Source organism: Dipodomys merriami, unplaced genomic scaffold (genome assembly GCF_024711535.1).
Source record: "Dipodomys merriami isolate MVZ:Mamm:240054 unplaced genomic scaffold, mDipMer1.0.p SCAF_440, whole genome shotgun sequence".
In the NCBI taxonomy this organism is placed as follows: Eukaryota; Metazoa; Chordata; class Mammalia; order Rodentia; family Heteromyidae; genus Dipodomys; species Dipodomys merriami.
This window is the reverse complement of record NW_027206003.1, coordinates 410,364-433,736: the sequence shown is the minus strand read 5'-3', so window position 1 is coordinate 433,736 and position 23,373 is coordinate 410,364. Positions and strand designations below refer to the sequence as shown.

The following is a 23,373-nucleotide window of genomic DNA, read 5'->3' as shown; positions in this document are numbered from 1 at the left end:
GCGGGGAGAAGCTGGGGTGCGCGCACTGGGGAGGAGGCTCGGGGAGCGCGGGCACGGGGAGGAGGCTCGGGGTGCGCGGGCACTGGGGAGGCTCGGGGTGCGCGGGCACTGGGGAGGCTCGGGGTGCGCGGGCACGGGGAGCGGGCCCGGGAAGGAGGCTCGGGGAGCGCGGGCACGGGGAGGAGGCTCGGGGAGCGCGGGCACGGGGAGGAGGCTCGGGGAGTGCGGGCACGGGGAGGAGGCTCGGGGAGCGCGGGCACGGGGAGGAGGCTCGGGGAGCGCGCGCACTGGGAGGAGGTTCGGGGTGCGCGGGCACGGGGAGGAGGCTCGGGGTGCGCGTGCTCGGGGAGGAGGCTCGGGGAGCGCGGGCACGGGGAGGAGGCTCGGGGAGCGCGCGCACGGGGAGGAGGTTCGGGGTGCGCGGGCACGGGGAGGAGGCTCGGGGTGCGCGTGCTCGGGGAAGAGGCTCGGGGTGCGCGGGCACGGGGAGGAGGCTCGGGGCGCACGGGCGGGGAGAGCTGGGGTGCGCGCGCACGGGGTAGAGGCCCGGGGTGCGCGCACGGGGAAGAGCCTCGGGGAGAGCGGGCACGGGGAGCGGGCCCGGGAAGGAGGCTCGGGGAGCGCGGGCACGGGGAGGAGGCTCGGGGAGAGCGCGCACGGGGAGGAGGCTCGGGGAGCGCGGGCACGGGGAGGAGGCTCGGGGAGAGCGGGCACGGGGAGGAGGCTCGGGGAGAGCGGGCACGGGGAGCGCGCGCATAGGGGAGGAGGCTCGGGGCGCCTTCACCAGGCCCCCGGCACCGGAGCGCGGCCCTGCGTCCCGCCCGCCCCCGGGCCTGCGGGGAGGCCGCCGCTTCAGGCCCCGGAAGGGCGCGTGACCCGCTGTGGCCAATCCCAGGCGAAAGCGGATGAAAAAGAACGCACTTCCTGCTTCCGCCGCCGTTTCTCGGCGTGCCTGCGTCCCGGAAGCCGGGGCGGGCGCGCCCGAGCCCCGCGTCCCCGGAGCCCGCCGGCCGCGCCCCGCGTCCCCGGAGCCCGCCGCCCGCGCCCCGCGCCCCGCGCCTCCCGGGCCCCGCGCGCTCCCCGCGGCCGCCGCCCGCCCGGCCGAGAGCCGCGCCGCCATGGCCGCCCCCGACCTGTCCGCCAACCTCCAGGAGGAGGCCACCTGCGCCATCTGCCTCGACTACTTCACCGACCCGGTGATGACCGACTGCGGCCACAACTTCTGCCGCGAGTGCATCCGGCGCTGCTGGGGCCAGCCCGAGGGCCCGTACGCCTGCCCCGAGTGCCGCGAGCCGTCCCCGCAGCGCAACCTGCGGCCCAACCGCCCGCTGGCCAAGATGGCCGAGCTGGCGCGGCGCCTGCACCCGCCGTCGCCGGTGCCGCAGGGCGTGTGCGCCGCGCACCGCGAGCCGCTGGCCGCCTTCTGCGGCGAGGAGCTGCGCCTGCTGTGCGCCGCCTGCGAGCGCTCGGGGGAGCACTGGGCCCACCGCGTGCGCCCGCTGCCCGAGGCGGCCGACGAGCTCAAGGTGGGGCCGCCGCGGAGGCCGCGGGAGCGCGGAGGGGAGCGCGGGCCGGGCCGGGCCTCAGCCCCGCGGGGACGTCCGAGGGGCGGGGACGGCAGCGCGCGCGTGCTGCGCGTGAGCTTGCGTTTGGAAAGCCTCCGTCGTGTTCCCGAGGCTTCGGAGCTCGGGCGACCCTCGGGCCGTGGCTTCGGACCGGGTGCAGGCCCTGTGCCTGAGGCGGGGAAGGGGAGGGGGAGGCCGAGGCCCTGACGCCGCCGGCCCGCCGAGGGCGCTCCGCAGGGGGCGGGACCGCAGAGCTGAGCGCGTGAAGCCGGCCCCTCGCGCCCCTCGCGCCCCTCGCGCCTCACTCTGCCGCCCCAGCTACCCGAGAGGCTGAGTCTAGGCATTTCCACAGGCAGCCAGACTAGGCAGCAAAGCCCATGAGACGCACCTCCAGCTAACTAACAAAAAGCCAAGTGAAAAGGCACACCCCCCAAAAGCAATGAGGGGGTGACCCCTACCACCACCATTGGTGAGCGTTTTAGAAAGAGGAACGGCCCACAGTGAGGATACACACCAGCGCGGGCCGCCGCACCCCGTCTCCAGGGCAAATTTCAGCTGGTCCGGTGGGCGGCAAGCAAGGCGAGAAGTCCGGCGTGAGAGGCTTCGTTTCTGGGCAGGGGTCTCACGACTGCCCGTCTCCTTCACCCCAGGGGAGGCTGGAGAGGTCCGTGGAGCACCTGCGGAAGCAGATGGAGGATGCGCTGCTCTTCCAAGCACAGGCCGAGGAAACGTGTGCCCTGTGGCAGGCAGGTGCCAACAAAGGGGTCCTGGTCCTCGGGGGCAGCCCGAGGCACCGAGACAGTGCGGGAGGAATTGTGCCCACAGACACGGGGGTCTCGTGATGAGCCGGTGTGCCTCGGACAGCAGGAGGAGCAGGGTGGGGACGGCCAGTGGTGCTGCTCCCGATGGCTCTGGAGTCTTGGTAACCCCAAGACTAGATTTAAGCCCTGGAGCAACAGGTGGTGGTGCTGGATTTGGGGTGTCGATGGTCCCAAGGTTTGGGTTTAGGGCCTGGCGATGTTGGTTTGGGTCCTGCGCGGGTGGGTGCGTCCCCAGGTCCTGACAGGGCTGTTGCTCTTGCACCTTGCAGAAGATGGTGGAGAGCCAGCGGCAAAATGTGCTCGATGAGTTCCAGCGGTTGCGCCGCTTGCTGGTGGAAGAGGAGCAGAAGCTGCTGCAGAAGCTGGAGGAGGAAGAGCTGGAAGTGTTGCCGAGACTGCGTGAGGGCGCGGCCAGGCTCGGGCAGCAGAGCTCCCAGTTGGCCACGCTCATTGCCGAGCTTGAGGGCCGCTGCCAGCTGCCGGCATTGGGGCTGCTGCAGGTGAGTGTGTGTGTGTGGGGGGGGGTCCCGTAGGCCCACACAGCTCCCAAGGGTGCACCCTGTCAGCAGACACACTGCTTGCTTTCCCAGACACGCATGTGTTTTGCCTTCAGCACGTGTCCCGCTTTCACCTGCCACACACTGGCCACATTACACTCGCCACCGCTGCCTTCCACACCCCCCGCTGGGTGAGTCCCACAGTGCGTCCCACCAGTCACAGTGAGCTTGACCTTGCTGTCTTCAGGGCCAGAGACAGATGGATGCGGCAAGCGCTGGAGAATGAGTGAGCGCAGGAAGGCCTGGGTGAGGTCACCCAGAGGCACAGACGCGGGTTTTTGCGGGCCTGGCCAGACTCACCCGGGAAGTGTGGGCAGGGCTGAGCCAGATGCAGTGTGTTCTACCTCCCAGCCCAGGATAAAAGAGGTTTGGAAGTGTTCCTCCTCATCCTCAAACAGGGCTTTTCTTAAGTGCTTCCTTCCTGGACCTTAGAAAATACTAACATTGAAGGAGGCTCAGGTGCGTTCTGTGAAATGGCACAGTGCACCATACCCTCCGTGTGAGTGCTGCGTATGTAGTCACTAGATGACGTTCTTTGGGAAGATGTAAAGGAGAAAAAGCCTGTATGTTCATTACCGGCAGGATTTCTTCATTTTCCCCAATTCTCAGAGTCTGCGGTTGGTTGAATGTACAGATGCAGAACCTTGGGAATACAGAGGGGCTGACTGTGCTTACAAAGGTTGCAGGGTCTGTCCCCCGTCCCCTCCTGCCTGCGGGCATTACTGTTCTGAACCGACACTGGAGTGGACGTGCGCTCTCCCTGCCCAGCTTGGGGGTAGCGTCTGGTGTTTGGTCAGCAACAAAAGCCCGCCTGCAGCTTTCCCTCTTGGTGATGGCCCTAGATCACACACTCACCTACAGGATTGCTGCCCTCCCCTCCTCCTGTTCTCAGCAGCAGGCCCACACTCCCTGGTCTGTTTTCTTCCCTTGGAAGATGAGTGTTTTCATTACTGGGCACCATCTTGGTCCACGTTCTGTTGCTATGGTGACCACTGGGTAATTCATAGAGATGGCAAATGGGGCGTCTCAAGGCTGTTTCATAACAGCCTTACGATTGGCCATCCCTTACTGCCTCACAGTGGCGATTTAATCTCACGTGCCTTTGGGGGGTATTCAGGCCGTAGCCAATCCCTTGGCTCCCTTTGCTGTACTTTGGGAGAGTTGTTCCAGGTATGGGTTCTGGCCCTGGAAAGCTGGCGCGCTGACCTGGCCTCTCTTCCCTCACATCACGTCTCCGTCCTCGGGACAGCCCAAATGACACTGAGCATGCTTGGCTCTCTGCTCCAAAGCTTGCTCACCTTCCACGGACTCTCTGCCTCAGTTGCTGAAACCTGTTCAGTGAGCGTTGATGGAGCGACAGGGATAACCTCTAAGAGTTCCCAGATAGGCTGCAGGTGGCACTTCCTCGGGGCTCAGCTGGATTTTTGGGGGGGCCCCACAGATACTCTGAAACTTGATTGTGCTCTTGGTGTAGTGCAAACATAGCAGTCTGAAACAGATAGCTCTGAATGTAGAAAATGTCCGTGTGTGATCACAAGGCCAAGGGGAAGAGTGTAGGTCAGGACCCTCCTACAGGGGGCAGCCCACTGGCAAGAAGCCCAAGCTGACCAGGAAGAGGCCCCCTACCGTGTTCCCCTTGGTGGCATGGCCTTTGCCAAACTGTCAGACACGGTGGGGGGGGGGGGGGGGTTGGCCGGGCTCTAGGTGGAGGGGAAGAGGTGGGAGCAGAGGAGGAGAGACTGTCAGGTTGGACAAGCTGGGATGGTCGGGATGTATGGAAAATTTTCTCCCCTCACTTTGAAACTTTGAAGTTATACAGTGTGCAGTCTGGTGTTGCTACATTGTGTGTGTTGTGATTGTTGGTGCATTCGTCACCAGATGATTTGTAGTAAGACCCCTCAGGACCTCCCTTCTGGCTGATTGAATTGGGGGGAGAGGTCCTGGGGGCTGCTCCAGAGCCAGTGTTTTCTCTCAAATAGCTGACCTCCAGGTGCTCCCTCCTGAGTCCTGCAGCCCGTGCTCTGGCACAGTGTTTTTCCTCGCCAGCCCCTTCCCTGGGTGCTGGGCTTGCTATCCGGGAAGACCTTGCCCCTGCTGTCTGGCTGTGTGCCCCTGCACAGCTGTTCCCGCGGAGCAGTGAGCAGGTATTTCACACTCCTTGAACAAAAGTGTGGGAAGTTGGTGGCTGCCTTGTGCCTTCCCAGCAGGCTTCCTTTCCCCAGGCCCGCATCTCCACGCACGCCAGTGAAGGCAGCCCGGGCTTCAGAGCTTGTGCCCGCGAGGCTCCTTGAAGCCATGGGATCTGTTTCCTCTCCCAGAATTAATGACTTGTTTATGTGAAAGCCTCAGCTGTTGGGCCCACCTGCAAGGAACCTCTTGGCAGGAGCAGTGTCTCGCTACTCTGTCATCCTGGCCTGGCAGCTGGTGTGTGGCGGTGTGGCGTGAGCATGCGGGCTTCACTCCTGGCTTAGTGCAAGAAGGTCCCTGCCTTGCACTGGGTACTGTTCTTAGTTTTTATTTTTCTTCCAGTGCTGAGGCTTGAACTCAGAGCCTGTGTGCTATTCCTTAGCTTTTTGTCCAAGAGTAAGTAACCAAAAAAGCTGGAAATGGAGCTGTGGCTCAAGTGGTAGTGCACTAGCCTAGAGCACAAAAGCTCAGGGATGGCTCCCAGGCATGGAGTTCAAACCCCAGTATAAGTGCACGCGCATGTACACACACACACACACACACACACACACGGAGTAAGCCTTCCAGGAGCTGCCTTCCACGTGATTGTGTGCATGGGTGTATTGCTGCACTTGGTTTTCTATAAACACTGAAGACTGAGTGTCTTACACTACAGAAATGCACTTATTTCCATTCAGTTTTGGCCAGAGGAAGTGCAGTATCAGGGTGTCAGGTGGGTTGATGGGTTGGTTCATTTTCTGAGGTTGGGTAAAGAAAGATTTATTCAGTTCATGCTTTGGAGGGCTCCAGGTCCACACAGCATGGTGCCCGCTGCGGGGGGGGGGGGGGTGCCTGTGGCCTGGCGCCCCCTGGGGGAATGGCCCGGTGGAGGAGAGCTGTGACAAGGTGGCGGACCACACCCTCCCTCGGCGCCCGTGCCTGTGCTCAGGCTTCTGTCCAGCGTCCCTGGTCCAAGCCTGGTGCCGGATGGGCTTCTCCCCGACATGGATGTATTTCTTTGGCCTGGAGCTAACCTTGGTTGGCAAAGAAAGCCCAAGGCCTGGCCGAGGGGTGTGAGGAGGGGTCCCCAAGAAGTGCAGGTGCTGAGCGCATGACCCTCTCTCCCCCCACAGGACGTTAAGGAGGCCCTGCGCAGGTATGAGCCCGCGACCCCCCGGGGCAGGGGGCTGGGTGTGGGGGCCGCCGCCAGCCCTGAGGATGAGGCTGGGCTGTGCCTTGCAGGGCGCAGGATGTGAAGCTGCAGCCTCCGGAAGTGGTGCCCATGGAGCTTAGGACCGTGTGCAGGGTCCCAGGCCTGGTGGAGACCCTGCAGAGGTTTCACGGTAGGAATGAGGGCCTCGGGTGGCTGGACTGTGGGGGGTGGGCTGCACCCTGGGACAGACACAGGGCAGCGAGTTCTTGGAGCAGCGCCCTCTGCTCTGCGTGACACCAGCGGCGCGGGTTCTCCAGCCTTGTGGACAACGTTCTGTGTCGAGCAGTCTGGCTGCGTGCTGATGTTTAGAGTTACTGCAGACTTCATAGCCAAGGGCTCCACACCTGTGTCGAATCCGTTGTGAGCCGGGACCTATAAATGTATGGCCCACTACTCCCTTTTGAGTTAGAGAATTTACCCGGGAGCTCACGAGATCCAGGCATTACTATTACTGGACTATTGTAAACGATAAAGGTCAGCGACATATAAAGAAGGGATGCACGGGGCTCCATGCCCTCGGGGACTGCTCCTTCCTGGCGCCTCACCAATTAGGAGTCTTGCGGGGAAGTGCCATTTTTGGGGCGCAGATGATTCAATTATTAGTCATCAATCATCAAACGCAATGTCCTCCAAGTCCCAGGAGGTGAGTCCATGGGTGACGTTTGTATCTAGTCCCATAGCTAGTCCTCTGGTGACCTGAGGCTTTTGTGCACCCGCCCCCCCCCACCAGCAGACGCTCGGGTGTGATGTGAGGGGTCTCTGAATAACAAAAGATGCTCTTATTAGGAAATTCTGAGGCTTCCAGAAAGTGCCAGGCTCCAGGGAGAGAGTCCAGATCTCTTTCTTGCTATACTTAGACATCCAAAGCAACAGAGTGAAGGCTATAGGGCTGCACCAGACCTGGAGGTAGGTGGGGAGATGCCTGAGAATGTGGTCAGGACCAGGCAGCAGCCTGTCACTCTGAATCTCTTATCTTGGGGGCATTCAGAACCCACAGCCCCATTGTGAATGTGGGGCCCAGAGCTCAGGCTCCCGTGTGGGACTGACGGGACAGACATGGAGAAGTCAGGATTTCCTCGTCATCTGTGCACAGGGGAGGGCCCATACAACTAGACGTGGTTGGGAAAGCTGCCCCCTGGGTGGGCCACAGCAGGGCAGTCTCCTGCAGCACCGGCCCTGAGCGGCGGGTGCTGACTCTCACCCTAGACCCTTCTTTGCAGTGGATGTGACTCTGGACCCAGACACGGCCAACCCGGAGCTGGTCCTGTGTGAGGACAGGCGGAGCGTGCAGAGAGGAGAGCAGCGGCAGGCCCTGCCCGACAGCCCTGAGCGTTTCGACCCCAGTCCCTGTGTGCTGGGCCAAGAGCGCTTCACCTCCGGCCGCCACTACTGGGAGGTGGAGGTCGGGGATCGCAGCAGCTGGGCCCTGGGTGTCTGCCGAGAGAATGTCAACCGGAAGGAGAAAGGGGAGCTGTCGGCTGCCTGTGGGTTCTGGATCCTGGTGTTCCTTGGGAGCTATTACACCTCCACAGAGCCCGCCTTCTCCCCTCTCCGGGAGCCTCCCAGACGTGTGGGCATCTTTCTGGACTATGAGGCTGGCCACCTCTCGTTCTACAGTGTGACTGACGGGTCACTGCTGTTCATCTTCCCCGAGACCCCCTTCTCCGGCCCCCTGCGACCCCTCTTCTCACCTCTGTCAAGCAGCGCAACCCCCATGACCATCTGCCGGCTAAAAGGTGGGCCTGGGGATGCCCTAGCTCCCCAGTGACTCCAGAGATTGGGGAGCCCCTTCCCCTCCTGGCCCTTTGCCTGACTTCTGAGCCACGCTAGGGCCCAAGGGCAGGGAGCATGTCCATGGACCACGAGGACAGTCAGTGGAAGCCTGGGTTCTGGTTAAGGCTGTGCAGATGGGGTTGGGCAGTGGACGCCTACGTGCCAGGGTGCCAGTTCTGCGAAAAGCCCTCACAGAGCTCTAAGCCCTGGGTACTACTTCCTCTGGTTCAAAGGTCCAGGAATATCACAAGCCCTTCCAGCCCAGGCCGTCTGTCCTTGTAGCCACAGGCTGTGCCCTGGCCGCCCTGTGGCGTGGCCCCCCCCCCCCCCGCCCCCCTGCCAAGCCCCAGGAACCTTCCTGCCTCAGTGAGGATGTTAGGCAAGTTAACGGCTCCACACCTACCAGCCTGTCTTAAACTTCAACCCTGCTAAGCACCGGTGGCCCACACCTCAGGAGGCTGAGATCTGGGATTGGGGTTCAAAGCCAGCCCAGGCTGTAAGTTCCTGAGACCCTTATCTCCAATTAACCACCTGAAAACCAGAAGTGGTACTGTGGCCTTGAGCTGAAGAGCTAAGGGACAGCCACTAGGCCCAGAGTTCAAGCCCCAAAACCAACCAAAAAAAAAAGTTTGGTCCCATAAGAGGTAGGGCTGGTAGAAGTCTACTAACCTGCATGTGGGTGTCCTAGAACAGGATAGCAGCCTCTAGAAAGATAATCGGAGTAACACCTCCCCCCCTAAATAAACACATTCTCTCACAAACACACATGTACACACATCTTCTGAAGTTCTGAGTGTCCCAGGCTGGCTTTGCGGTTGCTGACAGCTCCTGGCTCTCCTAGCGTGTTGGTGGCCCTGCAGCTGAGGATGTGCATGAACTGCCCTATGCTGCACAGGGTGTTACACTTGGGGAGTTGTGTCCTGTATGTGTGGAAAGAGTAGCACTCTGCTCAATAAACTGCTGCCCCTGATTATCCTGTGGTGAAATGAGGCGCCCGAACCCCAGTATGCCCGGCAGGAGTGGAGAGGGCAGGCCTTGGTGTGAGACGTGCAAGTGCGTGCAAATGGCATCCAATGCGCACATCAGGTACATACAGTCAATGGCGTGTTCAGCTCACCTGAGTGGTACACGCACAGAGTGTCATGAATTCTCTAAAGTTAATAGCTACGGAAGTACCCACGAAGCTGGGCCCTGGTGGCTCACGCCTGTCATCCTAGCTACTCAGGAGGCTGAGATCTGAGGATCGTGGTTCAAAGCCAGCCTGGGTAGGAAAGTGACTGATCTCCAATAAAAACCACTAGAAGACCAGAAGTGGCGCTGTAGCTCAAGTGGTGGAGTGCTCGCCTTGAGCTGAAGAGCTGAGGGACAGCGCCCAGGCCCAGAGTTTAAAACCCACGACTGACCAAAAACACGCGGTACCTACGGACAAAGGGCTGCTGAGGTAATTGGGACATGTCTGCGGGGAGAGCTTCAACGCACCGGTGAGGACGATGGAGACGTCCCGTGTGTCAGCGGGGAAGAGGGGAGCTGTGGCCAGCCTTTCCGGTGTCGGTGGGCTCCCAGGCGCCGCCCTGCGGGGAGACCGGCCGAGGCCGCCCTGGAGGCCGAGGCCGGGGCCTCCGGCTGCACGTGGCCGGCCGCGGCGCTCAGGACCCTCGGTGGGCGGCCCGGGGCAGCGCCCGGCGGACGGCCGTGGACCGGACCGGAGCCCGCCCCGGGCCTCGCGCTCGGGTCTCCAGGGCGTCTCCGGCCTCGCCCTGCCGGCAACCGGGGTCGGCCGGGGCGCGGCCACCGGCCCCACGGGGGACGGAGATGGGGGATGCGGCCGGGGCCGGAAGGACCGCGGGGGCCGGGACGGGCCGGGACGGGCGGGAGGGCCGCGGGGGCCGGGACGGGCCGGGACGGGAGGGCCGCGGGGGCCGGAAGGACCGCGGGGGCCGGGACGGGCCGGGACGGGCGGGAGGGCCGCGGGGGACGGGGCCAGGACGGGCCGGGCCGGGACGGGAGGGCCGCGGGGGACGGGGCCAGGACGGGAGGGCCCGCGAGGGACGGGCCGGGGCCGGGCGGGACGGGAGGGCCGCGGGGTCAGCGGGGGCCGGGGCCGGGCGGGAGGGCCGCGGGGGACGCACAGAAGACGCGGGCCGGCGGAGTGTTTCTGAGCGGCAGGCGCGCGTTTATTGGGAGCCGGAGGGCGGCGGCCCGGCCCGCGTCGTCAGCGCCCCGCGTCGTCAGCGCCCCGCGTCGTCAGCGCCCCGCGTCAGCGCCCCGCGTCGTCAGCGCCCCGCGTCAGCGCCCCGCGTCAGCGCCCCGCGTCGTCAGCGCCCCGCGTCGTCAGCGCCCCGCGTCGTCAGCGCCCCGCGTCGTCAGCGCCCCGCGTCAGCGCCCGGCGTCAGCGCCCCGCGTCAGCGCCCCGGGGCCGGGTGGCGCCTGCGGAACAGCAGCGCGCGCCGCCGCTCCCGCTCGCGCACGAAGGCGCGCAGCCGCGCCGTGGGGAAGGCCACGGGCGCGGGCCCGGAGCCGGCGGGGCCCGCCTCGGTCAGCCAGGGGCTCTGCAGGCAGCTGGCGGCGCACGGCCGGGCCCTGGGCGGAGAGGGAGAAGAGCGGGCTGCGTCGGCGGCTGGGCCCTCGGCGCGGCGGGCGGCGCGGCGGGAAGGCAGACCGAGGGCGGGAGGACCGAGGGAGGGCAGGCGGGAGGACCGAGGGCGGGAGGACCGAGGGCGGGAGGACCGAGGGCGGGCGGGGGGACGGAGGGCGGGAGGACCGAGGGCGGGAGGACGGAGGGCGGGAGGACGGAGGGCGGGAGGACCGAGGGAGGGCAGGCGGGAGGACCGAGGGCGGGAGGACCGAGGGAGGGCAGGCGGGAGGACCGAGGGCGGGAGGACGGAGGGCGGGAGGACCGAGGGCGGGAGGACGGAGGGCGGGCGGGAGGACCGCGAGGGGAAGGGGCGGGGCCGTGGAGCCCGAGGGGGCGGGGCTGGAGGAGGGCGAGGCTCGTGGAGCCGGGGGCGGGGCTGGAGGAGGGCGGGGCCCGTGGAGCCGGGGGCGGGGCTGGAGGAGGGCGGGGCCCGTGGAGCCCGTGGGGGCGGGGCTGGAGGAGGGCGGGGCCGTGGAGCCCGAGGGGGCGGGGCTGGAGGAGGGCGAGGCTCGTGGAGCCGGGGGCGGGGCTGGAGGAGGGCGGGGCCCGTGGAGCCCGTGGGGGCGGGGCTGGAGGAGGGCGGGGCCGTGGAGCCCGAGGGGGCGGGGCTGGAGGAGGGCGAGGCTCGTGGAGCCGGGGGCGGGGCCCGTGGAGCCCGTGGGGGCGGGGCTGGAGGAGGGCGGGGCCCGTGGAGCCCGAGGGGGCGGGGCTGGAGGAGGGCGGGGCCCGTGGAGCCCGAGGGGGCGGGGCTGGAGGAGGGCGGGGCCGTGGAACCCGAGGGGGCGGGGCTGGAGGAGGGCGAGGCTCGTGGAGCCGGGGGCGGGGCCCGTGGAGCCCGTGGGGGCGGGGCTGGAGGAGGGCGGGGCCCGTGGAGCCCGAGGGGGCGGGGCTGGAGGAGGGCGGGGCCGTGGAGCCCGAGGGGGCAGGGCCGTGGGGGCGGGGCTGGAGGAGGGCGGGGCCGTGGAGCCCGAGGGGGCGGGGCTGGAGGAGGGCGGGGCCGTGGAACCCGAGGGGGCGGGGCTGGAGGAGGGCGAGGCTCGTGGAGCCGGGGGCGGGGCCCGTGGAGCCCGTGGGGGCGGGGCTGGAGGAGGGCGGGGCCCGTGGAGCCCGAGGGGGCAGGGCCGTGGGGGCGGGGCTGGAGGAGGGCGGGGCCGTGGAGCCCGAGGGGGCGGGGCTGGAGGAGGGCGGGGCCGTGGAGCCCGAGGGGGCGGGGCTGGAGGAGGCGGGGCTCGCGGGGCGGGGCTCCGCTCACCAGGGCCGCGCGCTCAGCGTGGCGCTCAGGAAGGACACGGCGCCCCCGGAAAGCCCCGCGTAGCAGCGGCCCAGCCGCACGCGCCCCTTGCGCAGGCCTCGCTGCAGGTCTCGCGCCCCTTCGCTGCTCACGGGGTACTCGGCGCTCAGCCTGCGCGGGCGGGGGACCCCGGTGAGGGCGGGAGGTTGTCACCTGGGTGAGGGCGGCGCGCGGGGAGGGGCGTGGGGCGAGGCCTGCTCTGCCCACCCGCACGGCTCGGGGACCCCGTGGGACTCACATGATGAAGGCCGTGACGCCGATGGCCCAGATGTCCGTCTGCGGCACCGCCCCCTGGCCGTCCAGGAGCTCGGGAGCTGCGGGGGAGCACGCGTGGGTGAGCGCGGGCGCGGGGCCCTGGCGCGAGGCGGGTGGGGTGGGTGGATCTGGAGGGGCCGGGCCTCCTGGTGGGCCCCGGGCAGGCCTCCGTACGCACCCATGGTCTCCAGGTAGTCCCTGAAGTTGTCCGGGGGCGGCACCTTCTCCTGGTGGAGGCTCTGGGCGTTGCCCAGGTCCACAACCTTGAGCAGGTTGTACTCGGTCACCATCATGTTCTCAGACCGCAGGTCCAGGTGCAGAATGTGCTGGGCGTGCAGGTACTGGGTGGCACTCAGCATCTGCCACAGGTAGTCCTTCACCTCAGACTCCGAGTAGGAGGGTCTGGGGCACAGGGTCTCAGGTCAGGCCCCGAAGTCGGGGGGTCGGGGCACCCTACCCACAACCGAGCCCTTGTGGGGAGGGAGTGGTGGGAAGTGCCAGAGGAAGGACAGGGACACTGGGCTGGGGGAGGGGGCTCCACTGGGAGAGCGGGTCAGCAGCATCCACAGCCCCCTCCCCAGAGCTCTGCACCCATCGCTCCCCCGTCCCGGGGCTAGGGCCAGCCCAGGCTGCCGGGTACCTCTCAGCCAGGCAGGGAAGCAGCTCAGGTCCAGAACACAGCTCCAGGATGAGCACCAGGTGCCGCGGGCTGAGGTAGGCGGCATGGAGCTGGGCCAGATGCGGGTGGCGCAACCTCTTGAGGGCCTCATACTCCCGAAGCACAACAGTCTTGTCTTCAGGCCAGTAGGGGACAATTTTAGCAGCCAGTGCCCGGCCGCTCACCTTCTCCCGGCACTGCCGCACCACACTGAAACGCCCCCTGGGTAAGGGTGCACGGAGAAGGCGTGAGCGGTCCCACACGCTCGGAGAGGTGGGCCACGCTGAACAAGCAGGCAGAGGCAGGCGGGCAGAGGCAGGGCGCACTGGGCAGGTGCCTTGACCCAGTGCAGAGGGGAGGGGAAGAGTATGAAGAGCTAGCAGGGGAAATTAAGGCAGTGTCTCCACTCGCCAGCCACCCCCAGAGGCCCCTGCACCTCCTGATCTGCATCTGGAAGGCGAAGGTCTTGGTGCTGGGGAGGGGCTGCACTGGCTGCCCCCAGCCACTCTCCTCCTCAGAAGCTGTGAGAGGAGGAGTCAGTGGGGGGATCAGGGAGGGAAACACCAGCAGCCTAACTCCCAGACTTCTCCCACCCTCCTTTCCCAGGCACCAGACAAATGGTCTCTTTGTAAGTCTCCCCACACCCGGCTCCCTCATTTTGTGAGGGTACATGGATAGGAGAGCACAGAACACAGAAGCAGGCACCATTACGTAAGTGTGTGCATCCCATGTCAGAAGATTCTCCAGGACAGACCAGGGGCAACAGACACACCATCTGTCCTCTTCTTCACCCACATCAGATATTACTAATCAGCAGCACCCTTCCACCGAATCCAGACACAACACCCAAGGAATGTTACCACTGATTCTCAAAGGAACACTGGGAGGGCTTGTTCACTTGGTAGAAGATCACAGGTGTGAGTGTAAGTGGAGTGGGGCTGGGGGTCTCAGGAGAGATAAGGCTCTGACTGTTGAGTGCAAGTAGAGCTTTCTCTCTCCTAAAAGCTGTGGTCAGCCCCATGGGCCATGGGTAGGAGGACATCTGAGCCTAATCTGCTGACCACACAAGCACATCCACCCAACAGGGGCTCACCCAGGTAGCTGGGCCCTCCGAGGACAACGTGTTCGGAGGGGCTGCTGTAGGGCCCCATTCCTGCCTTGCTGACACAGGCCGTCCGGAAGGCGTATGTGCCGCCCCGGGACAGCCTGCTACTCAGATAGCAGCAGTCAGAGAGGTCGGAGGCCAGGGTGGTCCAGCTGCCACCTGGGAACACAGACATGAGTGAGAGAAGAATCCCTCCCTGAGGCCTAAGCAGGCCCCGTGTCTCCTAGGGTCCCTTGGTGCTGACCCTGTGGAGACCTGGGCCTCAGCCACCCCCCCAGGAATGTGGGCAAAGGGACCACGGTGTACCTTCCATGCAGCACTGCACAATGTAGGTCACGGGACCGAAGGATTCTACGGGCTTCCAGACCAGCAATACCCTGTCCACATACACCTCTCCAATGTCTGGACGTGGTGAGGCTGAGGGGCGCTCTGCAAGGGCCGCCATGGTCAGCTCCCAAGGACTCACCTCTGGCCCAGTCCTGCCCCCCTCCCTCCCCTCAGCACCCACCCTCTCCAAGAGTCAGTCAGACATCTGCCAGCCCATCCTCCTCCTGGGCTGGCTCAGGCACACGCAGGCCTTGTCCTGGAGGCTCAGGTCTGCTGAGCTCTGCCCCGAGTACAGGGCATGTGGGGTCAGCAGGCTGGACTCTCTGGGGTTCAGGCTGGAAAACTCAGAGCTAAACCCCAAAGCACAGGGTAACGTCTGCAATCATATCTGATTCTTTCCCGCCTGCTGGGCATTCTGCTTCCCCCAGGGCAGCACCGGGCCCCCATTCAGATCCCTCTCTTTGTAAACCTTCTGCAACAGCCCAGCTCCCCGGGAGCACGCAGATACCCTGCAGTGGCCATAGGGCCCCTGTGATGGGAGAGCGTGTGTCAGGCGAGCCCTCTGCTCAGGCTTCTAACATCATCCGCCTCGTGGAAGGAGACAAGGTCTCCTGGCACCCCCAGCCCTGCCTTCCCTGGTCTGACGGGCCTCTGACGTAGTTCACACACCTGCCTTCCGGAGGACACCGGTGGTGGCCACCGTCCCCAGTGGGTTGCTCACACTGCATGTGTACACGCCTAGGTCCTCGGCAGTCACCACCAAGATGGTCAGCAGCTGGAAGTTCTTCAGGGTGGATGAGATGAGGAGGCGGCTGCTGCTCTCCAGGAGGGCTCCGTCTGCCAGACACAGCAAGCCTGGCTCTCCTCTTACAGGACAGCCACCCGCAGACGCCCCGGCCTCTGGGATAGCGCCTTACCTTTGCTCCAGGTGGCCTGGGCAGCTGGCTGGGCCAACACCTGGCAGGCTAGTGTCACGGACTGGCCCAAGACCACACTTTCATCAGAGAGCTCCCTTAGGAAGGAGGGTGCTGAGGGGGGACATGAGATGAGCCTTGAGGGGAGACCACCGAGTTCAGCTCCAGCCCAACCTGCTGGAGCTCTCTGACAGCTCCAGCCTGTGGCAGCTCCGAGCACCTGGGATGCTCGGAGGGGGCCCCTGGAGGCCATGGGAGCCTGCTAACCTTGGTCCCTGCCCTTCAGGCCAGACAGCCGAAAGGAAGCCAGGCCTGCCTTCTTCCTAGGGGGCTCCTCCTTCTCAGGGCCTGTAGGAAAAAGGGGTCATGATGGCGTGGTCCTTGGTAGCAGCGCTTCTTCTGTACCCCCCAACTTCCAGGTCCTAGGGGAGAGGCCGGGACCCCAGGGAGTTTGTGAACACTGGGACTACACATCCCTCCCCCCTGCCAGCGGCTACGCTCACTGGGGCAGGGCATGGAGCACGGGTGTCTGGAGGCTGGGATTCATGGCCCAGAGTCTGCAGTGGGGGAGGCTCTAGGAATGAGAGGACCAGAGATCAGGGAGGACTGGGGCACCGCAGGCTCTGGGGTCCGCGGACCCCCTTCCCGGGGTCAGCCTGAAGCTGTCTGGGGCTTGGGTATTCAGTAAGCAATGAGGCGCCTGCCCAGGCTGCAGGGCGGGGCTGGGGGGTGTGGGCCACATTCAGCACCGGGAGGGGGAGCCCTGTGGGATCAGCAGACCAGGGGAACGGGAACATCACCTTCTGGTTTGCCCTTGAGGATCCTGGAAATGTGAGCCATGGAAGCCTTCACTCTCTGGCGCAGGCCCAGCTCTGTGGGCTCCCTGTCGGCTGGCAGGTACCTCGAGGGGAACTGGAAGAGGCTGCGGGACGGGGACCACTTGCGCTTCCTGTCCATAGCGGCCTCCCCTAGAAGAGCCTCCAGGTCCTCAGGCTCCTCTGTGATCTCCAGGCCTAACTCGCTGGGCCAGGGCCATGCAGCCTCCTCCGGGAACTCGGCCAGCCCCGCCTCTCCCTCAGCCTCCGGGGAGGGCGGCTCCTGCGGTTCCGAAGGCTTCGGGACTCTCCGAAAGATCATGAACTCGAATGGGAGGTATTTAATGTCGTACAGATCAGAGAGGTTGAGGTAGGCAGGGTCCACCTCAGAGATGTCCAGGGATATGGTGTCAGCTGCCTCGGCGTCACTGGACAGGTCCCGGATCTGCACCAAGGAGACCTGTCCGATTTCTTCCCACGAGGTTGGCTCTGGGGAGGTCCTCAGGGGGACCCCACTGGCCTCCCTCCGGGGAGCCCCACTGGCCGCCAGCACAGGTTCTGAGCTGGCCTGGGGCTGGGAGCTGCCAGCCCCGACCTCCTCCTGCTCTTCAGAGGACTGGGACGTGGCCCAGGCCATCCTGGCCCACAGCGGACCCTGCCCCAGCAGCCCCCCTGCATCCCCCCCAAAGGCAAAGGTGCCGTAGCCTGAGACCCCTGCATAGCCCCCGCGGGACTCCAGGGAAAACTTGCGGGTGGTCGCTTGCTCCTGAGGCTTCGGAAGGCGGGGTGGTGAGTCTGGGGCATCCCCGGTGTCCTGCCACGAGCTCTCAGTGGCCAGGGATGGTCTGGGCTCTGGGGTAACGTTGGAGGCTGGAGAGGCGTCCTCAGGCCCTTTCTGAGAGCCCAGCCGGGGGCTTCCCCGGGCTGCCGTGGGGGCTGTCTGAGGCTGTCCTGAGAGGAAGAGCCTGCAGGGTGGGGGCCCTGCCTCCTCAAATGACCCGAGAGAGACACAGCCAGGGGGCTGTGTGGAGCAGGGCCCACAGCCCTCCTGCGGGGAAGCACCAGGCTCAAGGTGACAGCCTGGTTGCCCCCGATGGCTGTCCTTGGATGCCCCCGCTTGTCGGGCAGGTCCTACGTCACCACTGACAGGCAGAAAAGGGGGCCCTGTCTCCTCAGGGTGTCCCCCACCCTGGGCAGAGGCCCCCAGGGGTGCTGAGGGTGGACAGTGTCCCTCGCTGCAGGCCTCCGAGGAGGGGCCGGTGGTGCCCGGCGGCTGACCCAGGGAGTGGCTGCGGCCAGGGGCCTCACGGGCCTTCGCGCTGGGCAGCTGCAGGGCGGCCTCGAAGGAGGGCGTCTCGGTCATGAGCATGGCCTGCTCCTCCTGGTCAGCCTCTTCCTCCAGCGCTTGGTGCTCCATCAGCGGCTCACGCAAGCCGGGCAGGGCCTTTGCAATGTACCCTCCTTTCAGCAGGTGCCTTCGCCTCGCCTGGTGTCTCCGGACCCTGGGGGATAGACTCCCGCGCTCCGACCCCTCCCCTGCCTGCTGGTAGAACAGGCTGCGGATGACACTGTGTCTGGGCACGGAGCCAGGCGACGCCGGCGGCCCTGTCCCTTGCGGCGATGTGGGTGGGCCTGCGGCTTCCACGGCCGAGCAGGCCTCAGCCTCCTCTGGCAGGCTGGAGGAGGGCCGCAGGAAGCCCCGAGGGTGCAGGAGTGGAGAGTGGGAGACCGGGGAGGGGGGCAGCGACTTGGCTCTGGCGAACGGGGCGAGCTCGTTGTCTGAGGAAGAGGTGGAGCTCGAGGAGCCGCTGGCATCCCCGCGCAGGTGCCGGGCCACTCCCAGGGACGGGCTGTCGGGTGGGCCCTGGAACAGCTCCGGGATGGAGCGCATCACCAGGATGGACTTGTAGCTCATCAAGGAGCGCTGCGGGGCAGTGAGACAAAGGGGTGAAAGGCAGACATGGCAGGCCAGGGCACTGAGAGAGTGACCACTGCCCACCATCTTCTAGGCCTCTAATGGGCCAGAGAGGGTCCCCAGGAACAGCTGGGACTGCACCCCAGGACAACCAGTGTCATCTACATCCACCGCCCAGTGACCTTTTCATGGGTCACACACTCAGAGGGGCCCAATCTGAAATGACACAGGTCACCCTGGCTCCCCTACACTCTTGGCCTAGGTGTACCTACAGTCAGTCCTCTTGGGGTCTCAGTTTCCCTTTCCTGGACTGCAGCCACTCCTGGGGTGGGCACAGCTTACCTGCCAGCGACTTCGAGCCAAAAGGAACTTGAGCTGCTTGGTGTTGATGAAGTGGGCCTCCTCGGCAGGCATGGACCTCTGGGGAGGGGGGGTGGGGACAGTCTTACAGATGGGACACCTGGGTGCCCGGGCCCAGCTGGGCAGGGACCCCCGGGAATTCCATCTTCTCAGACTCTGGGTCCCGGAAACAAGGGTCCTCACCTGGATGTCCATGAGGGCAGGTCAAAGGCTACAGGTCAACAGGGACCGTTACCCTTTGCGCCTGCCCTCCTGGCAATTCCTCTGTGAGGCTTTGTGAGCGCATGGGTGTCCTCTGAACTAGAGGACGGCAATTCTGCGCTGATGGGTCCCGTGGCCCAGACCGCCCCTGCCCCTGTTGAGATGTTTCCCTCCCTGCAGAGCATGGGATTGAACCCTACTCACCAGGAACCAGGAGTGGGTGAGGCACTGGGAGGCACTGGGCCGGGCCCTGGAAGAAGAGGAAAGCCCAGGGCTGGGCGGTCAGAAGCCCTAGGGAAGAGGATGGCTGCCCCCCAGCAGGGGAGGGGCAGGCGGGCACTCACCCCGGATTCCTCTGCAGTGTGGCCCTAATGAAGTCCTTAGCGTCTTCAGTCAGGTGGGCAGCCATGGGGCTGCTCCAAGATACTCGCCCTTCCAGAACATTCAACAGGGTGGCACGGTCGCTCTCACCAGCAAATGGGGATGAGCAGGTCAGGCTGGAAACACGGGGCGGAAGTGAACCTTAGATGAAACTTGGGTGGCGTTTCATTGTTTTTTTTGTGGGTTGTAACGACCGTTCCCATCCAGCCCTGAAAAAGTGTCAAGCTTTTCCAGAAAGACTTGGGGCTCATCTTGGAATGGGCATCAAGACATTAAAGCCTGGGTCATCTGGGCTTATAATGGGGTGACGATCCCGGCTTAGGATCAAGGAAGAGTTAACCTGCAGAGGTTCCCTGCTTTGCCTGCGGTGGGGATCAAGGCTCAGTACACTGAGGAGATACTACTTGAAGGAGGGGTGTGAGCTAACTCTGACATGATTTTCTGTGCTGAGGTTGAGACAGAGACCCAGGTTCATCCTGGAGTGGGCCTTCACCCAGGGTAGGGACCCAGGTCTAGAGCTGGACAGAAATCTAGGCTCAGCTTGGGTAGCAACTAGCCTTAACTTGAGGAGTTCAGGTCCCAAATTAGGCAGAGAGTCGGGGTTAGCTGAGGCTTTGCCCGAGGTTGGGACTGGAGTTCAGCATGGAGAGGAGATGCTCTCTCAGTCTATAGCAGCAGCAGCTCTCTCAGTCTATAGCAGCAGCAGCTCTCTCAGTCTATAGCAGCAGCAGCTCTCTCAGTCTATAGCAGCAGCAGCTCTCTCAGTCTATAGCAGCAGCAGCTCTCTCAGTCTATAGCAGCAGCAGCTCTCTCAGTCTATAGCAGCAGCAGCATCCTATTACGAGTGCCCTCTGGACACCCCTTCCCCCACCCCTCCAACCTCAACTTAGCTTCATGACAGCAAAGTATCTGTGAGAACGCTGGATTGGAACTTCCTATCAGGGCTGGCTAGTGGCCTGTTCCCAAGATAGCTGGCCCCTAGGTCATGAGTCTGATCTGGGGGTTGGCCAGCAGAACACATGGCCTTTGGGGGCCTGCAGGGAAGGAGTTGGCTTTCAAGAGCAGGGACTGCTCACCTGAGGTAGCAGACGACCCCCATGGCCCTGTAGGAACAAAACCATACACAGTGAGTCTCCCCAAGTATAGCATATAGGCCAAGGGTCTGTGTGTGCGGAAATGACCGTTTCCGAGAGGACCCTCTGGCCCCCCCTCAGCAGTCAGAGGTCTCCCCAGGAGTGGATGGGGGGGAGTTCCAGGGAAACTGCAGCCCTGCCAGCTGCTAACCCACTCACCAGATATCGGAGCCTGGGCTCACGGGGCTCTGTTCGATGATCTCAGGGGACACGAACTCAGGAGAGCCATACTTGCTGAACTGTGGCTCTAAAGGAGTGATCTTTTGGGCAAAGCCGAAGTCACAGATCTTAATGTCTTCACGAGCAGGGTGCACCATCAGGATGTTAGGGGGCTGCCAGGCAGAGTCAGAGAGTTGGTCAAGGCCACACCTTGAGGGGGAGGGAATTTCTGGGACTTCCTAGCTCAGGGAGCACTCGGGTCCAGGAGGCCAGCATGGAGCAGCAGCAAGCCCTCAAAGCAGGCTAGGGACAGCTTGAGAAGGACCTCTCCTCCTTCAGAGCCAAACACTACCTGGTGAGAGGTTCTAGGAAGTAGTAAGCTCCCCATCCTCAGTGGAAAGCAAGCCCTGTCAGGTAGCTGACAGGAAGGTAGGGGCCTGCACCGTCCCAGTCCACAGACGGCAGGCTCCCGCCTGCCCCACCTTACCTGGGCTCTCGAGGTACAGGAAGCAATACCTTTATGTCCAGATGGAGGACGTCGTGGCTGTGCAGATAGTGCAGCCCCTCCACCAGCTGCTGGACGTAGACTTTGACCTGTGGCCAAGGCAGGTGTTCAGGTGAGCCGTCCGGACTTTCAAAGGCCCATGCCCAAGGCCCAAGTCCGTCCACAGTCCTGTGCCAAGGCTAGGGGCCCATTTCACACCCAGCTTGCTCTGGAAGACAAGCTTTCCTCCTCCCTTGGCACCCAGGCTAGGCCTCACAGAGTTTGTGTTGGGCAAAACTTTCCTGGACCCTATGTACCACAGGCCTCGGGGATTCTCCAAGGTGAAGAGTGTTTGAGGGAGTAAGAAGCAACAACCTAAGAAAAGTGGGATGTGGGGGAGAGAAGCAGCCGGGGTTCACCCAACTGGACATGTGTAATTGGGATGGGGATAGATAAGATGAGACACAGAGATGTGAAAGAACTTGAGATGTGGACGGAGGGGCTGGACATCCCGGGACCCCTGGGCCACAGGAAGCCTTCCATCGCAGGGCACTGTGCCCGGGGCTCCGGGTCCAGGCCTGAGAGCAGGCCTGCAGCTGAGGCCAGAAGGGGCAGTCACCTCGGCCTCTGTCACCACACCCTTCTTGAACAGGCGGTCCAGCAGCTCCTCGGATGAGCACCTGGGTTTGGTCAAGGAAGAGCTTCTGGGATTTGGAACCCAGCTGCTTCCTGCATACCATGCCCACAGAGCAGTGACCATGACGCAGGGATGTGGAGGCCCCTGGGGTGGCAAGTGATACCTAACCCCAAGGGGAGGGGCTGCAGACAGACCCAGGCCTCGGGCAGCGGCATGGGGGGACTGGTATATGTCCTCCACCCCAAGGACTCCTACCACAGGAAGAGCGTGGACTCGGGAGAGGGGTGGCCAGCTGATTGGTAAGGGAGCACCACCTCTCCAAGGGGACTTCCAGGGTCCTGTGGAACTGTCACCACCATATTCCCAGTAACCCGAGCCAGGGCCTGCTACCTCTCCTTGCACCCTCCTCCCCAGGGGCCAAGGGCAGGATACAACTCCAAAATGAGAATAAGAGTCTTCCGGGTCTCAAACTGGTCCAACAGTCCAGTGATCAGGGGGTGGCTGAGTGTAGCCAGAATGTCTCGCTCTCGGTAGCCCTGGGCCCTGGTTTTGCTCCGCAGGGGGATGAACTTGGCAGCACAGAACATCTTGTTTCCTTTGTGTTGTACCCTTTTCACAAAGCCAAACACACCCCTAGGGAGGAGGGGAAGAAAGGGGGGAGCCGGCGGTGAACAAGGTGTGGATGAGAGGCCCTGGAGCCTGGGGGGCGGGGGAAAGGGCTGCGGAGATACCTCCCAATCTCTTCTTTGACCTCGTAGAAGGAATGCAGCTTCCTTCGGTAGCTTTGTTTCTCTGAATCTGGCTTCCTGTCTCCTGCAGCCAAAGCACAGGAAATAGACTGCATGGACAGAGGTGACCCCCAGCACCCCCCACCCCCGCTCCAGCCGTGGGACTGGTGTGAACAGCTTAGGGTAGCCCGTAGGATATTAGTCTAGGTACCACCATGTGGGGGGAGGGTACGGCCCCTTGCTAGGACCTGGAAAGGGCCAACCATCTCTCTCACCCTCACAAACCAGAAGCTCTGCCTTGCACAGCACCTGTCCACCAGCATTTTGGGCAAGACAGGTATAGATGCCAGCATCGTGCTGAGACACATCCTTCAGCACCAGGGAATACACGGCTCCATCCTGCCGCTGGCTGAGCCGGGTGCTGTCCGCCAGCTGGACACTGTCCTGGAGGCACAGGACAGGCCATGCTGCCATCACCCCGAGCCCACCCCACCCTTCCACGCCCAACCAGCCCAGAGCAAATGTGCGGCAATGCAGGAGCATCCGCTGAAGACCACCCCCTCCCCTTGTGGGAGCTGCCGTCTGCCGGCAAGCCCTCTCCCATCCCACCTGTCCTGGGCCCTCTCCCATCCCACCTGTCCTGGGCCCTCTCCCATCCCACCTGTCCTGGGCCCTCTCCCATCCCACCTGTCCTGGGCCCTCTCCCATCCCACCTGTCCTGGGCCCGCGCCTACCTTGTACCAGGTTACTGTGGGCTGTGGGTTGCCCTCAATAACAGCCTCAAACTGTGCGGTGTCCCCTGCCTGCACCTGCACATCCTCAATGGTGACCTGCATGGACGGCGGGCCTGGAAGAGGCAAGGGGAAGCCCTTGGGGAGGCCCTCCCGGCTGAAAGGTGCAGGCCTGGTCCTGAGGTTTTCCAACCTCCCTCCTAAGAGACTGTCCACCTCCTGTTTGCCAAGGCCCCTGGTGGAAAGTATTTCTTTCCACCCACCCACTGTCCCTTCAGCTGAGACTTCAGTGGGCCAAGCAGTTCTGGATAGTCGGGCAGACTGAAGCGGACCACGGCTCTTACTCTTCAGAGTGACCAGCAGACACTGAGTCTGCCACTGGCATCCCTCCCCACCCCCCCCCGAGGAGGGTTCCTGCTCCTCCAAGGGGACCCAGAGGAAGAGACAAGGGGAGCGTGGGCCGAGGCATGCTGGGTGGCATGAGCTAGTCTCTCACGCAAACAGTTCCCATGCTGGACACAGATACACGCCCAGCAGGGGGGCCACTCC

At 64.0% G+C, this 23,373-nt stretch overlaps 2 protein-coding genes across 2 annotated transcripts in view; one reads left to right on the top strand and one right to left on the bottom strand.

Moving 5' to 3' along the window:
* Positions 1 to 1,078: 1,078 nt before the first annotated feature.
* Positions 1,079 to 9,065, top strand: Trim11 (tripartite motif containing 11). The gene is made up of 6 exons (XM_069994075.1): positions 1,079 to 1,526; positions 2,216 to 2,311; positions 2,656 to 2,886; positions 6,243 to 6,265; positions 6,352 to 6,452; positions 7,543 to 9,065. Exons 1-6 carry the CDS (start codon positions 1,119 to 1,121, stop codon positions 8,088 to 8,090), a joined length of 1,407 nt encoding a protein of 468 aa, XP_069850176.1. The 5' UTR covers positions 1,079 to 1,118; the 3' UTR covers positions 8,091 to 9,065.
* A 1,417-nt stretch (positions 9,066 to 10,482) lies between these two features.
* Obscn (obscurin, cytoskeletal calmodulin and titin-interacting RhoGEF) overlaps positions 10,483 to 23,373 on the bottom strand; it is a 135,538-nt gene continuing 122,647 nt past the window's right edge. The window contains exons 90-112 of the mRNA XM_069994064.1: positions 22,828 to 22,940; positions 22,369 to 22,537; positions 22,097 to 22,178; positions 21,798 to 21,998; positions 21,348 to 21,408; positions 20,761 to 20,838; positions 20,245 to 20,417; positions 20,029 to 20,055; positions 18,916 to 19,068; positions 18,776 to 18,821; positions 18,353 to 18,430; positions 16,081 to 18,019; positions 15,548 to 15,628; positions 15,284 to 15,394; positions 15,036 to 15,203; positions 14,346 to 14,468; positions 14,028 to 14,198; positions 13,371 to 13,455; positions 12,917 to 13,156; positions 12,455 to 12,678; positions 12,260 to 12,335; positions 11,983 to 12,132; positions 10,483 to 10,675 (exon numbers count right to left, since the gene is read on the bottom strand). Coding sequence (XP_069850165.1) covers positions 10,498 to 10,675; positions 11,983 to 12,132; positions 12,260 to 12,335; positions 12,455 to 12,678; positions 12,917 to 13,156; positions 13,371 to 13,455; positions 14,028 to 14,198; positions 14,346 to 14,468; positions 15,036 to 15,203; positions 15,284 to 15,394; positions 15,548 to 15,628; positions 16,081 to 18,019; positions 18,353 to 18,430; positions 18,776 to 18,821; positions 18,916 to 19,068; positions 20,029 to 20,055; positions 20,245 to 20,417; positions 20,761 to 20,838; positions 21,348 to 21,408; positions 21,798 to 21,998; positions 22,097 to 22,178; positions 22,369 to 22,537; positions 22,828 to 22,940 — 4,727 coding nt within the window. The 3' untranslated portion in view covers positions 10,483 to 10,497. The remainder of the gene's footprint in view (positions 10,676 to 11,982; positions 12,133 to 12,259; positions 12,336 to 12,454; positions 12,679 to 12,916; positions 13,157 to 13,370; positions 13,456 to 14,027; positions 14,199 to 14,345; positions 14,469 to 15,035; positions 15,204 to 15,283; positions 15,395 to 15,547; positions 15,629 to 16,080; positions 18,020 to 18,352; positions 18,431 to 18,775; positions 18,822 to 18,915; positions 19,069 to 20,028; positions 20,056 to 20,244; positions 20,418 to 20,760; positions 20,839 to 21,347; positions 21,409 to 21,797; positions 21,999 to 22,096; positions 22,179 to 22,368; positions 22,538 to 22,827; positions 22,941 to 23,373) is intronic.

What these genes read in the sequence shown, in the direction of transcription:
- Trim11 (XM_069994075.1), top strand. Translation starts at nt 1,119, where the DNA reads ATGGCCGCCCCCGACCTGTCCGCCAACCTCCAGGAGGAGGCCACCTGC. An exon ending in CGGCATTGGGGCTGCTGCAG is followed by an intron (nt 2,887 to 6,242) that starts GTGAGTGTGTGT and finishes CTCCCCCCACAG; the next exon opens with GACGTTAAGGAGGCCCTGCG. An exon ending in GTTAAGGAGGCCCTGCGCAG is followed by an intron (nt 6,266 to 6,351) that starts GTATGAGCCCGC and finishes TGTGCCTTGCAG; the next exon opens with GGCGCAGGATGTGAAGCTGC.